At 48.7% G+C, this 18,689-nt stretch overlaps 1 protein-coding gene across 1 annotated transcript in view; it reads left to right on the top strand.

Annotated features, from left to right (window-relative positions):
- The first annotated feature begins 864 nt into the window (after positions 1 to 864).
- Positions 865 to 18,689, top strand: part of LOC135371150 (uncharacterized) — a 279,646-nt gene continuing 261,821 nt past the window's right edge. Inside the window, exons 1-2 of the mRNA XM_064605190.1 lie at positions 865 to 938; positions 12,712 to 12,747. Of these exons, the coding sequence (XP_064461260.1) occupies positions 914 to 938; positions 12,712 to 12,747 (61 nt within the window). The 5' untranslated portion in view covers positions 865 to 913. The remainder of the gene's footprint in view (positions 939 to 12,711; positions 12,748 to 18,689) is intronic.

Here is an 18,689-nt window from a genome sequence, read left to right as displayed (position 1 = left end):
CATTCTTGACCACGTCTTCGCAGCTGAGGTAGCGGCCCCCAGGGAACGTCTTGAACAATGGCTCGAAGAGATGGAAATCGCTGGGGGCGAGGTCTGGACTGTAAGGGGGTGTGGCAGCAACTCCCAGCCAAGTTCCTGTAACGTGTGTGTCGTGAGATGCGCGGTATGCGGGCGTGCATTGTACTGTAGGAGGAGGACTCCTTTGGTGATGAGGCCCGACCGCTTTTGCTTCAGCGCCTTATGCACACCCCTGAGAACCTGGCAGTAATATGCGCTATTGATGATGGTACCATTGGGCAGAAAATCAACATGAACAACGCCAGCCTTGTCCTAGAAAACCGTGGTTATATGCTCACCCGCAGACGGGGTGCTTCGGAACTTCCCGGGAGCTGACGAGCCCGGATGCTTCCACTGTTTTGATGCGCGTTTAGACTTACCAGTGAAATGGTGCACGCACGTTTCATCGCACGTGATGATCCGATCAAGGAACGGCCGTCCTTTCTCAATGGTGGCAGAAGTTTCGAGAAGGTAATGTTTTATCACCTTAGGTGAAACATCACGTATAACTGATACAGGTGGAACTGCTATACACATAGAATTGTAGCAGAATTTCGAATTCATAAAATCAATGAATTCAGGTATCTGAAACAAAACCCACGCTTCGGAACTATATCTGTTTGATCGGCTAGATGTTTTGTCCGTAGTACGAATTTGCAACATACATACATATTCGCTGGATAACTAAGATGATGATAACTTGTAGAATCACGGGCATATGAATACAATCAAGTGAAACATAATCTACAACAATTCAACGTGAGTGAAAGTGCGTACTTACTACAGGAAGGTACTTCTTATCCTGTGTCCCCGATGGCGAAGAAGACGATGGAGCCTGAGACGCACTCCATTGGAGATGTATAACAGTAGAAGGTCACAAGGTATGAAGCATTTCCGTAGGGAACAAATTTATTTATATATGAGCGTTCCCCAGTTCGATTACAGTTCTCTACGGCGCATTTGCATGACATGTCAACTCCATTGCCACAGGAAACCGGAAAGCAAACGTAGACGTTGGCCGATACGGAGCCTCCGATAGCAGTTTTAACAAACGGCACCTTTCTTTCGTATGAGCAACAGAAAGCAGGAAAAACGGAACCATTACATCACAGCGCTTTCTTTTGCCAAAACAGGCGGGTTGGATCAACCCCGGTCGGACAACTCGGGGACACAATATTGTCACGAAGCGAAATGGACCGGCGAGTCGTCGAATAAACAGCAAACGGTTTATTAGACTACTTGGTAGCAAAAGCTCAAGAGTGATAGCTCTCTGAACACAACTGAGTCCAAAGAAAGAATGCTCCAGCCTGGAGCGCACAAGCATTTAAGCGTCGCGCCGAAAAGTCTAGAAACAGCGCATGCGTTTGCCAGAGAGCAGGCGATGTGTCTGGAATCTTCTTGCTTCTTCTTCATCACGCGCCGGGATGAGATGAACCGTTTCGTGCCTGCCCTGGAAGTTTCTCGAAGATGATTCGTGGCATTGCCCCCTCCGTAGATGTGGCATCGTCTCGATGCCGTCTTTGTTCTTTTTTTTTCTTCGTCGTGTTGTCTCCTTCCGGCCAGTCTACAGCGCTACCTGCTGTAGTACGGCTTGAGTCGAACGACGTGAACTATTTCAGTCCTCGGGGATCGTCGAGAGGGAACGCTGCCCTCAGGTACCACTTCGTAATCCAGGTCTCCAATGCGTCGAAGTACTTTGTAGGGACCGAAGTAGGGCTTGAGTAGCTTCTCGCTAAGACCTCGTCATCGAATCGGCGTCCAAACCCATACCAAGTCGCCTGGATTGAAGCGTACCTCTCGACGGCGCAAATTGTAACATCTTTCATCGACGCGTTGCTGTTGACCAATACGTAGTCTGGCCAGCAGGCGGGCTTCTTCTGCTCGCTGTGTGAAATCCAGAGCGTCGTTTTCTCGTTTCGTCGTTTTCACTGGGTTCGTGGGGCAGCATCGCGTCCAGCATAGTCGATGCGTCATGGCCGTGTGCAAGGCGCAACGGTGTGAAACCCGTTGTTTTCTGGATAGCCGTATTACGTAATGAGTCAGACCGACCGAAGCTCCAGGTGACCAACACCAACAAGCTTTAATCAACAAGTGCCCCGAATCCCAACCCGAGCCAGGAGCCGCGCGCTAATCGCAATCCCATGCACCTAGTCGACCATCGTCCTCCTTTAAGTTATGCAACATCATCCCGCGCCGGGACTTGGGGCGCGTCAACTTCGAGGCGACAAAGCCTTTGGACGGGTCGGACGATTGATGACCCGTTGGGCAGGCGCAGCGAGCACGCCCGTACGACGCCGTCTCGCCCTCGTATGACGCTTGACACGCGAGCCAACTTCCAAAACGATGGACGGAGATGGTCTTCTTGCACTTGCACGACGTCGCCTTCCCTCAGTTGCGTCTCGGACACTGCTGGTGAGGAGGTTGCGTGTGCTGACCGCAGCTGAAGGAGGTATTCGCGCGTCCAGCGCTTCCAGAACTGCTTCCTTGCCTGATGAATGACACGAAAACTGAGCCGCAGGTCGTTCTGGCGTGATGCATCGGCAGCGAATTCATCAGGCAAAGCCACTGCTCGTTTCCCTAACAGAAAGTGGGATGGGGTAAGTGGCTCAAGCTCCCCGGGATCAGCTCCAATATGCGTGAGTGGGCGGGAGTTGACGATGGCTTCTACTTCACAGAGTGTCGTAGTTAACTGCTCAAAGGTGAGGCGCTTTCTCCCAAGGCAGCGTCTTAGGGCTTCCTTTACAGTTCGTATGAGCCGTTCCCACCAGCCTCCCCACCAAGGAGCTCGCTCAACAATGAATCGCCAGGCGATGCGATGCTGGGTGGCAAAGTCTAGTACATCTCTTGCGCTAACCAGGGAGAGGAGGGACGAGCATTTGCGAAAGGTGCGAGCGTTGTTGGAAAAGATGAGGGAGGGTACCCCACGCCTAGAGATGAACCGTCGGAAGGCAAGCAGGAAATCAGGCACGCTCATAGAGGACACAAGTTCGAGGTGGACGGCCCTTGTGACACCGCACGTGAAAAGGGCTACGTACGTCTTGGGAGAAGCCGACCTTGAGATATAGAGCGGTCCCGCGAAATCTATGCCGACAACTGTGAACGGATTTGCCGGCGTCATACGCTCCCGAGGTAGAGGTGACACTGGGGCTGTCTCAAGGTGCGCCCTTAGTCTGCGGCAGGTCAAGCATGAGCGAAGGACACGCCTTGTGGTTTGCCGTCCGCGGACAACCCAAAATGTGCTTCGGACCTCGGCGATGGTGTCTTGCACGCCGGCGTGTAGCAAGCGCTGGTGGGCGTCGAGTATGATGAGCTCCGTGAATCGATGCTTAGGCGGTAGGAGGATGGGATGCTTGATCTGGTACGAATCTTGAAGTTGGTGAAGACGACCGCCGACGCGCAGTATTCCGGAGGCGTTGAGAAATGGCTGGAAAACACGTACCGACGAAGATGTCGCAGCAACGCTGCCGTGTCTGAGCCCCAAAATGTCGTCCCGAAAGGCTTCGGTTTGGACATGTGAGACCCATATGGTTTCGGCGTGTCTAAGCTCTTCGGACGTAAGTGGACCCGTTGTACACGGTTGGCGGGGCCTACTGTTGCGGACGAACCTAGCGCACCAAGCCGTAACTCGGAGAAGTCGAGAGAGGGTGCTGTAAGCTGAGAGGTCCATCCAGTTCTGCGTGGCCGACACTGGATGAACGACCACTTCGGTATCGGGAGCTTCCGGTGTAGCGCTCACCGTCGTGCAGGTGTCGTTGACATTTGGGTCTGGAATTGTAGGAGGGCCGATATCGCCTGCGGACAGCCAGGGAGGACCACTCCACCACAGCGGGCTGTTCCGTAGGCACCTGGCGGAGATGCCGCGGGTCACTAGGTCTGCGGGGTTGTCGCGTCCGTTGCAGTGCCGCCATTGTTCCGGTCGTGAAGACGATAAGATTTTTGCCACCATCGACTTGACAAAGGAGGGGCGAGTGTTCGTGTCGCACTGAATCCATTGGAGCGCGATGCTTGAATCCGTCCAGAAGTGAATGGGGGCAACCTTTAAGGCTTCTACCGTCGAGATATGGCGATAAAGACGCGTGGACAGCAGGCATGCCAGCAGTTTGAGACGCGGCAACGAGAGTTCTTTCAATGGAGCTAGGCGGGCTCTCGCTAAAAGCAACCGCGTAGAAGTCGTGCCGTTATTGGGGCGGCTGCGAACGTATACTGTTGTGCCGTAGGCCTTGGGACTATCGTCGGCGAAGCAATGCACATCAAGCAGGGCCTTGCTCTGCGGAAAGACGCTACGCGACAGGTGCAACGCATCGATGCCTGACAGTTCAGCCTTCCATTTCTCCCAGACCACAAGATCCTCCGTTGCAAACTCAGCGTCCCATGGCAACGACTTGCGCCATAAATTTTGAAACAGGAGCTTGACGGTTACGATGAAGGGTGCGAGATAGCCGAGCGGGTCATAGATGAGGGAGAATGTCTTGAGCACCGTACGTTTCGTAGGAGGATGGGACGCAGACAACGTGAGTGCTCGTTTGACCGAAAAGGTGAGACTATCTGTGTCCCGGTCCCACAACAAGCCCAGCACCTTGATCGTTGCGTTGCCATCGGATGCGTTGTCGTAGGAAACCTCGTCCGACAGAAACCGCTCGCGAAGTGCGGATGAATTTGAAGTCCATTTCCGTATATCCATACCGGCTTCCTGGAGTATGTCAATGGTGTCGCCATACACTTGAAGGGTGTCGGGTTCTGACGTGCATCCCACAACCAAATCGTCGACGTAGAACCCTGTACAAAGCCGTGGAACAGTCATCGTTTGTCGTTTTGAACAGGTCGTTTGTTGAGAACTATGGCAAACCGGAGTCTGAAAGGTGCAGGATTTAATGGACCGAGCGTAGAACGATACAGGACTGAAAGGTAGATGCGCGCGTGAACGATGTCCGATTATCTTCGTCCTTTTTACAACACACTCCCCGCCCGCACATGATGCGAAGCATGACAAGCGATCGAATGAATAGCCGAAAGAACACACAGGAACAAAACACAAACAAACAGACAAAGAACAAAACACGCAGGATTACGAAGGAGGCCCGGTGTCCCAGGAGAATCCCTCGAGCTAGGAAAACATACTTGGCGACCAGTTCTCACGTAGGTGGGAATTGCATGGGCCCAAGTTGACGGGTGTCGCCGCATTAAACTTTCGGTGAAGATGTCTCGAAATAAAACGCGATGTTGATAGGCTATGCCTGGCAACATGATGTGCGCTGGCACGAACAGACGCAGACATTGTGATTTCATCCGAGACAGACGTTACGTCGACCCTCCCAGCCGAAGGTTCGTTAGCAGGGAACTCGACAGTATTCAGAGTTGTGTCCCGGTGATAAAGGTGGCTTGGCATGCCACAAAGAAGTGCCGCATTGGGTTCATCGGGTATAGTTATTAGATCACGAACCGCATAGATGTGACTTGTCGAGCCTGAAACTTCTCTGGGTCTGGTCATTTCTGAAGCTTGCTGTCCTCCAGGGCTGCAGTTCTGAGCATCACGTTCCCAACCAGAGGCAGCATCGAAAACATTGCGTGTAGATGAGCATGGAACCTGAAGGTCTTCTTCACATTTCTGGTGTTCTAACTCTTCCTCGGGGCACACCTTGCCAATCGAAGGGCCGTCAGCAAAGATATCGAGACGACGTAGTTTGGGTTCCCCGTGACGACGGTGACTCGATGTGGCTCCAGGAAGTTCGACCGTATGGTTTTCTGCGACTTCACATTGGTGGTGAACCGTGGAAACGTGAACTGATGAGAGTGCGACCGATCCTAGCAAATCCGAGGTCCCTTCTTCTCCAGGACTAGCCTGCTCAAAATCTCCTCGGCTTCGATTCCCGTGATCCGCTTCGTTGCTCGTGGACTGAGGCGCGAGGCTCGATTGTGGAAGTTGTTCCTCTCTGTTGTCGGCAGTCGCTTGTCCAGATTTCGCAAACGGATAGCTCGGAGGATTAGGAGCGAACGAGGTGCTGAACATCGAAGTATCCGTTGGACGACCAAGGAACCTGTTAGCACGTAGTAGAGTGAGGATAACCAGATATGTGATCTCCTCGCAGGCCTCCACGTCGCTTTCGAGGTCGTTCAGGTCGATGGTTTCGTAAATCTCCCTGTCCAGTCCTTGCAAAACATTGGCGTTACGCATGAGAAGGGCTACCTTGAATTCCAAGAGACTTCTCGAGGAAGCGTTGTTGAGCAGTCCGGATATTTCTGAACAGAGCGTCCTGACCCTGTCTCGGACAGGCTCCCGAAGTTGTCGCGGTCCTTTCAAAAAGCACGGTCCAGCTGCCATATTTCTTCGAAAAGTCTTCTCCCGGGTTTCGGCACCAAATGTTGAGAACTATGGCAAACCGGAGTCTGAAAGGTGCAGGATTTAATGGACCGACCGTAGAACAATACAGGACTGAAAGGTAGATGCGCGCGTGAACGATGTCCGATTATCTTCGTCCTTTTTACAACAAGCCGTGTTATAGGCGAATGTGACGTAAGGCAGTATTTCGTCCCATGTTTTGTGCTCGACGTCGACGTACATCGAAATCATGTCGGCAAGGGTTTTGTTTAGGCGTTCGGTGAGGCCGTTCGTCTGCGGATGGTTCGCCGTTGTCCTCCGGTGAGCGGTGTGGCTGAGTCAAAGGACTTCCTGTGTTTATTTATTTATTTATTTATTTATTAGTTTCACGTGCCCGCCAACAGCGTGAGCCTACATAGAGGTGCACGGAAAGAAGATTAACTTACAAAACGATAAAAAAGTTACAAAGAAGATAAAAATAAAGTAAAATTAGCAAAAATGTCCACACTAGTGTTCTCAATGTCATTAAAGCAACACTGCATGCGCGCCAAAGGAGAAGACGGGTGACAAAAACGTAGATAAAAAGTACGATGAACTCTACAATGTCTAGATGGCGCATGAAAATCGACACTGGCTAACAATAAAGGAGCATCTATTTTACCATGCACGACATTGAACAAGAAAGTCATATCCCGAATATAACGACGTTGCTTCAGTGATGCCTGCTTGTAAATGCCGTTCCCCTATCGGTGATTAAGGCCGTCGGAGCTCCGTGCCGTAGTACGATGTTCTCGATGAAGAACTTCGCCACTTCTGTTGCTGTGCCCTGTGGAAGTGCCTTAGTCTCGGCATAGCGTGTCAGGTAGTCGGTGGCGACGATTATCCAACGATTTCCGGAAGACGAACGTGGGAAAGGCCCAAGTAGATCCATACCAATCTGCTCGAACGGCGCCGACGGCGGTGCGATTGGCTGAAGGTACCCAGAAGGTCGTACCGGCGGCGTTTTTCGTCGTTGGCATTCCCGGCACGTCCTTACGTAGTGATGGACGGTCTTGGCCAGTTTTGGCCAGTAGTACTTTTCCCTGATACGGGCCAGTGTCCGGCTGTATCCCAAATGACCTGATGACGGTTCGTCGTGGCAGGATTCAAGAATCTCGATGAGCATGTCCCCGGGCACAACGAGAAGCCACGTAGCGCCTTGTGGTGCGTGGTTTTCTTTGCAGAGGACACCATTACGTAGGGAAAAACTTGGGAGTGATCTTCTGAAGATGGGAGGAACATTGTCGGCGCGGCCCTGCAGATAGTCGACGAGTGTCTTCAATTCGGGGTCGTTTTACTGCTTGGTAGACATGGTAGTCGCGCTCATTAGAGCGAGGCAGGCGTAGTGGTCCTCGAGGCTGTTGTCCTGTCGCTGGCGTGGTGCTCGGGACAGGCAGTCGGCGTCGTTGTGTTTTCTTCCTGACTTGTAAGTGACGGTTACGTCATACTCCTGTAATCGGAGGCTCCATCTCGCTAGGCGTCCTGAGGGGTCCCTTAAACTAGCCAGCCAGCACAGAGAATGGTGGTCTGTTACCACCTTGAACGGCCGTCCGTACAGGTAGGGACGCAACTTTGTGATGGCCCATATGAGTGCAAGGCACTCTTTTTCGGTCGTCGAATAGTTATTCTCTGCCTTGGTTAGCGTTCTGCTTGCGTAAGCGATGACACATTCGACGCCGTCGTGAAGTTGAACAAGCACCGCTCCTAGACCATCGTTGCTTGCGGCGGTGTGTACTTCTGTTTCGGCGTTTGGATCGAAGTCGGCAAGCACGGGTGCGGTCTGTAGACGTGTCTTCAATTCATCAAACGCTTGTTGCTGGGCTTCACTCCGTGTAAACGTGGATCCATCCTTCGTGAGGGCATTCAGGGGTGACGCAATTCTTGAAAAGTTCGGAATGAACCGTCGGTAGTAGGCGCAGAGGGCAAGAAAGCTTCGAACGTCTTTCACGTTAGAAGGAACAGGGTAATTTGTGATGGCTGCTGTCTTCTCGGGGTCGGTGCGTACGCCGTCGCTGCTCACGAGATGGCCGAGAAATCTGAGTTCCTCGTAGGCGAATCGACACTTCTGAGGCTTCAACGTCAGCCCTGCAGTTCTGATAGCCTCGAGGACTTGCTTCAGCCGTTCAACATGTTCTTGCGAAGTTCTTCTTGCGAAAGTTCTTGCGAAGACGACAACATCGTCGAGGTACACCAGGCAGGTTTGCCACTTCAGCCCTGCGAGAACTGTATCCATAACTCGCTGGAACGTCGCTGGTGCTGTGCAAAGGGCGAAAGGCATAACCTTGAATTCGAAAAGTCCATCCGGAGTGACGAAGGCAGTCTTCTCACGGTCCCGTTCGTCGACTTCGATTTGCCAGTACCCTGTGTTGAGGTCATTGGAAGAAAAAAAATGCGTTTTCAAGGCGATCGAGCGTGTCGTCGATGCGCGGTAATGGGTAGACGTCCTTCTTCGTTATCTCATTGAGTTTCCGGTAATCGACGCAGAACCTGAGTGCTCCGTCCTTCTTCTTCACTAGTACCACCGGCGATGCCCACGGACTGGCCGACGGCTGGATAATGTCATCTCTTAGCATCTCTTCTACTTGCGTTCGGATGGTTTCTCGCTCTTTGCAGGAGACCCGGTACGGCATGCGGTGTATGGGACGGGCGTTTTCGTCGACGATGATACGGTGCTTCGCAATGGGTGTTTGTCTTACTTTCGACGATGTAGCGAAACAGTCACTGAAGTCGTTGAGTATTTGGAGAAGGGTTTGCTTTTGAGTTGTATTGAGTTGAGGGTTTACGTCGAAATGGCCGGCCTCGTGTTCCGTGGTGACCGCGATGCGAGCAGTGTCCATCAGGCAAACATCCGTGGTGGAGTATTGGTCTACGATGACGGCTATCTTCGTGCCGTTTGCGAGGTGTTGTGGTTCCGGGCGAAAATTTGTGACCAGTAGTTCGACTGTTCCGTTTCTTACGGGCACAATTGCTCGTGCTATCCCAATTCCTCGTTCGAGGAGAAGTTGCGGGTTGCCTTCAGCCAAAAAACAGCCCGTTGGTGCTGTGTCGCACGTAGCGGTCACAAGGACTGACGACAAGGGAGGCAGGTTGACGTGCTGACTCGTCATGGCGGTTACGTCCGTGTTTGCGCGCTTCTCCGGCGTTATTCGTGCCCACAACTTGTCTTCCGCAGTTTCAGGTGTCTTGAAAGAGATAACTCCGTTTGTGAAGTCGATGACTGCTTCATTTTCGATTAGAAAGTCCATTCCATGTATTACATACCGTGGGCAGTTCGGCAGAACGGCGAAGCTGACGACGTACTGGATGTCACGCACTTGTATGACTGCAGTGCATCGGCCAGTCGGTGTTACGATGTGTCCACCAGCAGTCCTGATGTCCGGCTAATCCCACTTCGTTTGCACCTTGCGAAGCTTCTTAGCCAATGTACCACTTATAACGGAGTCGTCGGCTCCGGTATCGATTAACGCAATCATCTCATGGCCGTCGATGAGTATTTTCAGGTTATTGGTAATTTTCCGAGCGTCGTGGCGGTGCTGCGTTGCTGTTCGTCGAGTTGGAGGAATTGTAACTTGTCGCCGGTCCGCAGCTTCACCTCCCGGAGCTGCAGTCTTCAGTTTTCCCGGTTAGGGCTGCGCCACACAGGTCGTCTTGCCGGTGACGGTGAACGTGCTCTTCCTGGCGACCTGCTGCGGTGGGGGACGCTCGGGGACAGGTCGCGTCGTGAGCCAGCAGAAGCATTCTGCTGTCGTAGATAGTCTTCAATTGCGACGGGGCGACTACCGCGCTGGGGGCGGGGGGCGTCGGGTGAAAAACCGGGAAGGCTAAGTCGTCGGTAGGGACATCGGCGATAGACGTGGTTGGCCTCTCCGCAGTGGTAGCAGAGCGGTCTGAAGTCGGGAGTCCGCCAAACGTCCGTTTTGCGAAACGGCGGAGAGCGTGGCGGGACGCTCGGAGTAGATTGGACAGGTCGAGGAGGCGTCCAACGGTTTCCGTAGTACGGCGGGCGAGTAAGTGGCACCTGTCTCAGAGCGGCGGCGTAGGTCGGCCTTGGTACTAAGGCGTCGGGGTTGAGGGTTGACGACGTCTGGACTGCCTGCTGAACCTCGTCCTTGATGATCGCACCGATCGAAGATAAAGGGTCTTCTGCTTTCTCTGGACAGAAGAGAGCTCGTACTTCTTCGCGTACCACCTCTCAAATCAGCTGTCTGAGCGATCCGATGTCGAGGCCAGCGGTCGTGGAGAAAGCCTCGTAGCCCTGGTGTCGTTGGTCGACGGTATCGCGAGAGAGCATGGACCTCTCAATGCGGACCGCTTCTTCCAGAAAGGCGTCCGTAGTGGCGGGTTGATTCCGGGACAGGGCGCGAAAAAATTCTTGTTTTACGCCCCTCATGAGTCGCTGAACCTTCTTTTCCTCGGACGCTTTGGGGTCAGTTCGCCGGAAGAGCCGCAACACATCTTCGACGAAGCCAGTAACGCTTTCGTTTGGCAGCTGGATCCGTCTCTGGAGCAGATGTTCAGCGCGTTCAACTCGTTGTTGAAAAGCGAACGGCTCGCTGAGTTTGCCTTTGAAGACGTCCCAGGACGTGAGCGAAGTCTCCCGGTTCTCGAACCATGTTTTCGCGGTGCCTTCCAGGGAGAAATAGACGTTGACGAGCTTCTGGTCGTCACTCCAATTGTTGAACTTGGCGAGCCGCTCGTAGTGGTCGACCCAATCGTCCACGTCGTCGTAATACTCCCCGCTGAATGTCTTCGGCGGCCGTGCAGGGGCTATGGGCGTGGCAACAGGTTGCGCCACTTTGGTACCTGTCTCCGCAGTCATCTTCTTCTTGCGTTTAGGGGGTTCTAATGGACCGAATTCTGCAGGCAGGCCAAGCTGTCTTCTGCTTTGTCACAGTTGGTCTTCCAGGCCGTTGAACAAGGGATGCCCCGCACCTCCACCAGAAATGTCACGAAGCGAAATAGACCGGCGAGTCGTCGAATAAACAGCAAACGGTTTATTAGACTACTTGGTAGCAAAAGCACAAGAGTGATAGCTCTCTGAACACAACGGAGTTCAAAGAAAGAATGCTCCAGCCTGGAGCGCAGAAGCATTTAAGCGTCGCGGCGAAAAGTCTAGAAACAGCGCATGCGTTTGCCAGAGAGCAGGCGATGTGTCTGGAATCTTCTTGCTTCTGGTGGAGGTGCGGGGCATCCCTTGTTCGGCCTGGAGGACCAACTGCGACAAAGCAGAAGACAGCTTGGCCTGCCTGCAGAATTCGGTCCATTAGAACCCCCTAAACGCAAGAAGATGACGACTGCGGAGACCAGTACCCAAGTTGCGCAACCTGTTGCCACGCCCGTAGCCCCTGCACGGTCGCCGAAGACATTCAGCGGAGAGTATTACGACGACGCGTATGATTGGGTCGACCACTACGAGTGGATCGCCAAGTTCAAGAACTGGAGTGACGACCAGAAGCTCGTCAACGTCTATTTCTCCCTGGAAGGCACCGCGAAGACTTGGTTCGAGAACCTGGAGACTTCGCTCACGTCCAGAAATGTCCGAGCAAGAAGATTCCAGACACATCGCCTGCTCCCTGGCAAGCGCATGCGTTTGCCAGAGAGCAGGCGATGTGTCTGAAATCTTCTTGCTTCTTCTTCATCACGCGCCGGGATGAGATGAACCGTTTCATGCCTGCCCTGGAAGTATGCCCACCATACCTGGAAGTTTCTCGAAGATGATTCGTGGCAATATGGCAGCCTCAATCATTAGATGGAGTGAGTTTGGGCCACCTACTAATGGGAGTGATGGTTGTAGTAAACGGGTTACACAAAATAGAAAAGCTGTATACAACGTATAGCAATTTATCAGAATAACAATGTTGATTACAATGTTATATAGTCACTAATCACTCTTTTGAACTGTGTGATGAGCGAATGATGTGGATGTGGGTGAATGAGTGATGGGAGTGATGTCAGAACCGAGAAGGTGGTTCAAGACAACGGCGGTACTGTAGAAAAAGGAGTGAGCATGAGATTTGGTTGAACAAGATGGAATATGTACTTTTTGTCGATGGTCACTGCGATCGCAAGCTATCATTGTGATAATATATTTTGTGGAAGAGATACAGACTGAAAATCTGCCGAATAAGTTCTATAGTTATGAAGATACTAGTGTCAAATTTAATAAGAAGCGCTGTGGTAAGCAGACCATCCTGCCTGATTCGGCGTGAAATAACCAGCCACCGCTTGCCAGTTCTGTATGGAGTTTTATCCACTACGACATAACATAAATGTACAACATTGTTTACTTTACCTTTCAGACTCGAACGAGACTGAGCAGAAATGGACAAGGGAAGGTATGTCGTAAAACGGTCAGCTGCATTTCACAAGCACGCCCATCTCCAATTAATGAGCGGCATTCAAGGGTCACTAATTTCCCGCAAGATCACCGTAAACGGCGCTTTAGTCGTGGGACACGACGTTAAGCACAGCGCAATCCAGCCTCATCCGAACTCCTTAAGCTGCTAAAATACCGATGGAATTAAATACTCATAGGGTGGTCAGACCGAGAACTTTCTTTTCGCACATACGGCGTCCCGTGTGCAGGCGAGATTAAATGACCATATGGTGTAACTATCAAGAACTTTATTGCGTGCATACGGCGACCTGAATGCTGATGAAACACTCATACGGTGATCAGACCAAGAACTTTATTTTCGCACACAGTTCATCAGGCGTGCAGGTGAAATTTAATGCTCATATGATGTGCATATCAAGAACTTTATTGTACGCATATGCAACTGGAATGCCGATGAAACACTCATACGGTGATCAGACCAAAAAGTTCAGTTTCGCACATACGGCGCCCGGCGTGCATGTGAGATTAAATGCTCATATGGTGTACATATCAAGAACTTTATTGTGTATATATGGCAACCTGAATGCCGATGAAATGAAATTCTCATACACTGATCAGGCCAAGAAGTTTATTTTCGCACATACGGCGCCCGGTGTGCAGGTGAGATTAAATGCTCATATCGTGTAGATATCAAGAACTTTATTTTGTATATATTGCAACCAGAATGCCGATGAAATGAAATTCTCATACAATGATCAGACCAAGAAGTTTATTTTCGCACATACGGCGCCCGGTGTGCAGGTGAGATTAAATGCTCATATGGTGTACATATCAAGCACTTTCTTGTGTATATATGGCAACCTGAATGCCGATGAAATGAAATTCTCATACACTGATCAGGCCAAGAAGTTTATTTTCGCACATACGGCGCCCGGTGTGCAGCTGAGGTTAAATGCTCATATGGTGTACATATCAATCACTTTCTTGTGTATATATGGCAACCTGAATGCCGATGAAATGAAATTCTCATACCGTGATCAGACCAAGAAGTTTATTTTCGCATATACGGCGCCCGGTGTGCAGGTGAGATTAAATGCTCATATGGTGTACATATCAATCACTTTCTTGTGTATATATGGCAACCTGAATGCCGATGAAATGAAATTCTCATACCGTGATCAGACCAAGAAGTTTATTTTCGCATATACGGCGCCCGGTGTGCAAGTGAGATTAAATGCTCATATGGTGTACATATCAAGAACATTATTGTGTATATATGGCAACCTGAATCCCGATGAAATGAAACAATCATACGGTGATCACACCAAGAAGTTTATTTTCGCACATACGGCGCCCGGTGTGCAGGTGAGATTAAATGCTCATATCGTGTAGATATCAAGAACTTTATTTTGTATATATTGCAACCAGAATGCCGATGAAATGAAATTCTCATACAGTGATCAGACCAAGAAGTTTATTTTCGCACATACGGCGCCCGGTGTGCAGGTGAGATTAAATGCTCATATGGTGTACATATCAATAACTTTCTTGTGTGTATATGGCAACCTGAATGCCAATGAAATGAAATTCTAATATAGTAGTCAGACCAAGAAGTTTAGTTTCGCACATACGGCGCTCGGTGTGCAGGTGAGATTAAATGTTCATATGGTGTACATATCAATAACTTTCTTGTGTATATATGGCAACCTGAATGCCGATGAAATGAAATTCTCATACAGTGATCAGACCAAGAAGTTTATTTTCGCACATACGGCGCCCCGTGTGCAGGTGAGATTAAATGCCCATATGGTGTACATATCAATAACTTTCTTGTGTATATATGGCAACCTGAATGCCGATGAAATGAAATTCTCATACAGCGATCAGACCAAGAAGTTTATTTTCGCACATACGGCGCCCGGTGTGCAGGTGAGATTAAATGCCCATATGGTGTACATATCAATAACTTTCTTGTGTATATATGGCAACCTGAATGCCGATGAAATGAAATTCTCATACAGTGATCAGACCAAGAAGTTTATTTTCGCACATACGGCGCCCCGTGTGCAGGTGAGATTAAATGCCCATATGGTGTACATATCAATAACTTTCTTGTGTATATATGGCAACCTGAATGCCGATGAAATGAAATTCTCATACAGCGATCAGACCAAGAAGTTTATTTTCGCACATACGGCGCCCGGTGTGCAGGTGAGATTAAATGCTCGTATGGTGTACATATCAATAACTTTCTTGTGTATATATGGCAACCTGAATGCCGATGAAATGAAATTCTCATACAGCGATCAGACCAAGAAGTTTATTTTCGCACATACGGCGCCCGGTGTGCAGGTGAGATTAAATGCCCATATGGTGTACATATCAATAACTTTCTTGTGTATATATGGCAACCTGAATGCCGATGAAATGAAATTCTCATACAGCGATCAGACCAAGAAGTTTATTTTCGCACATACGGCGCCCGGTGTGCAGGTGAGATTAAATGCCCATATGGTGTACATATCAATAACTTTCTTGTGTATATATGGCAACCTGAATGCCGATGAAATGAAATTCTCATACAGCGATCAGACCAAGAAGTTTATTTTCGCACATACGGCGCCCGGTGTGCAGGTGAGATTAAATGCCCATATGGTGTACATATCAATAACTTTCTTGTGTATATATGGCAACCTGAATGCCGATGAAATGAAATTCTCATACAGTGATCAGACCAAGAAGTTTATTTTCGCACATACGGCGCCCCGTGTGCAGGTGAGATTAAATGCCCATATGGTGTACATATCAATAACTTTCTTGTGTATATATGGCAACCTGAATGCCGATGAAATGAAATTCTCATACAGCGATCAGACCAAGAAGTTTATTTTCGCACATACGGCGCCCGGTGTGCAGGTGAGATTAAATGCTCGTATGGTGTACATATCAATAACTTTCTTGTGTATATATGGCAAGCTGAATGCCGATGAAATGAAATTCTCATACGATGATCAGACCAAGAAGTTCATTTTCGCACATACGGCGCCCGGTGTGCAGGTGAGATTAATTGCTCATATGGTGTACATATCAAGAACATTATTGTGTATATATGGCAACCTGAATCCCGATGAAATGAAACAATCATACGGTGATCACACCAAGAAGTTTATTTTCGCACATACGGCGCCCGGTGTGCAGGTGAGATTAATTGCTCATATGGTGTACATATCAAGAACTTTATTTTGTATATATTGCAACCAGAATGCCGATGAAATGAAATTCTCATACAGTGATCAGACCAAGAAGTTTATTTTCGCACATACGGCGCCCGGTGTGCAGGTGAGATTAAATGCTCATATGGTGTACATATCAAGCACTTTCTTGTGTATATATGGCAACCTGAATGCCGATGAAATGAAATTCTCATACACTGATCAGGCCAAGAAGTTTATTTTCGCACATACGGCGCCCGGTGTGCAGCTGAGGTTAAATGCTCATATGGTGTACATATCAATCACTTTCTTGTGTATATATGGCAACCTGAATGCCGATGAAATGAAATTCTCATACCGTGATCAGACCAAGAAGTTTATTTTCGCATATACGGCTTCGGTGTGCAAGTGAGATTAAATGCTCATGTGGTGTACATATCAATAACGTTCGTGTGTATATAGCAACCTGAATGCCGATGAAATGAAATTCTCATACACTGATCAGGCCAAGAAGTTTATTTTCGCACATACGGCGCCCGGTGTGCAGGTGAGATGAAATGCTTATATGGTGTACATATCTATAACTTTCTTGTGTATATATGGCAACCTGAATGCCGATGAAATGAAATTCCCATACAGTGATCAGACCATGAAGTTTATTTTCGCACATACGGCGCCCGGTGTGCAGGTGAGATTAAATGCTCATATGGTGTACATATCAATAAGTTTCTTGTGTATATATGGCAAGCTGAATGCCGATGAAATGAAATTCTCATACGGTGATCAGACCAAGAAGTTCATTTTCGCACATACAGCGCCCGGTGTGCAGGTGAGATTAATTGCTCATATCGTGTACATATCAAGAACATCATTGTGCATATATGGCAACCTGAATCCCGATGAAATGAAACAATCATACGGTGATCACACCAAGAAGTTTATTTTCGCACATATGGCGCTCGGCGTGCAGGTGAGATTAAATGCTCATATCGTGTAGATATCAAGAACTTTATTTTGTATATATTGCAACCAGAATGCCGATGAAATGAAGTTCTCATACAGTGATCAGACCAAGAAGTTTATTTTCGCACATACGGCGCCCCGTGTGCAGGTGAGATTAAATGCCCATATGGTGTACATATCAATAACTTTCTTGTGTATATATGGCAACCTGAACGCCGATGAAATGAAATTCTCATACAGTGATCAGACCCAGAAGTTTATTTTCGCGCATACGGCGCCCCGTGTGCAGGTGAGATTAAATGCCCATGTGGTGTACATATCAATAACTTTCTTGTGTATATATGGCAACCTGAATGCCGATGAAATGAAATTCTCATACAGCGATCAGACCAAGAAGTTTATTTTCGCACATACGGCGCCCCGTGTGCAGGTGAGATTAAATGCCCATATGATGTACATATCAATAACTTTCTTGTGTATATATGGCAACCTGAATGCCGATGAAATGAAATTCTCATACAGCGATCAGACCAAGAAGTTTATTTTCGCACATACGGCGCCCGGTGTGCAGGTGAGATTAAATGCTCGTATGGTGTACATATCAATAACTTTCTTGTGTATATATGGCAAGCTGAATGCCGATGAAATGAAATTCTCATACGATGATCAGACCAAGAAGTTCATTTTCGCACATACGGCGCCCGGTGTGCAGGTGAGATTAATTGCTCATATGGTGTACATATCAAGAACATTATTGTGTATATATGGCAACCTGAATCCCGATGAAATGAAACAATCATACGGTGATCACACCAAGAAGTTTATTTTCGCACATACGGCGCCCGGTGTGCAGGTGAGATTAATTGCTCATATGGTGTACATATCAAGAACTTTATTTTGTATATATTGCAACCAGAATGCCGATGAAATGAAATTCTCATACAGTGATCAGACCAAGAAGTTTATTTTCGCACATACGGCGCCCGGTGTGCAGGTGAGATTAAATGCTCATATGGTGTACATATCAAGCACTTTCTTGTGTATATATGGCAACCTGAATGCCGATGAAATGAAATTCTCATACACTGATCAGGCCAAGAGGTTTATTTTCGCACATACGGCGCCCGGTGTGCAGCTGAGGTTAAATGCTCATATGGTGTACATATCAATCACTTTCTTGTGTATATATGGCAACCTGAATGCCGATGAAATGAAATTCTCATACCGTGATCAGACCAAGAAGTTTATTTTCGCATATACGGCTTCCGGTGTGCAAGTGAGATTAAATGCTCATGTGGTGTACATATCAATCACTTTCTTGTGTATATATAGCAACCTGAATGCCGATGAAATGAAATTCTCATACGGTGATCAGATCAAGAAGTTTATTTTCGCACATACGGCGCCCGGTGTGCAGGTGAGATTAAATGTTTATATGGTGTACATATCTATAACTTTCTTGTGTATATATGGCAACCTGAATGCCGATGAAATGAAATTCCCATACAGTGATCAGACCATGAAGTTTATTTTCGCACATACGGCGCCCGGTGTGCAGGTGAGATTAAATGCTCATATGGTGTACATATCAATAAGTTTCTTGTGTATATATGGCAAGCTGAATGCCGATGAAATGAAATTCTCATACGGTGATCAGACCAAGAAGTTCATTTTCGCACATACGGCGCCCGGTGTGCAGGTGAGATTAATTGCTCATATCGTGTACATATCAAGAACATTATTGTGTATATATGGCAACCTGAAT

This window comes from Ornithodoros turicata, chromosome 10 (assembly GCF_037126465.1).
Source record: "Ornithodoros turicata isolate Travis chromosome 10, ASM3712646v1, whole genome shotgun sequence".
Lineage (NCBI taxonomy): Eukaryota > Metazoa > Arthropoda > Arachnida > Ixodida > Argasidae > Ornithodoros > Ornithodoros turicata.
Note: the sequence above shows the minus strand (reverse complement) of the source record. Positions and strands in the feature narration are given on the sequence as shown.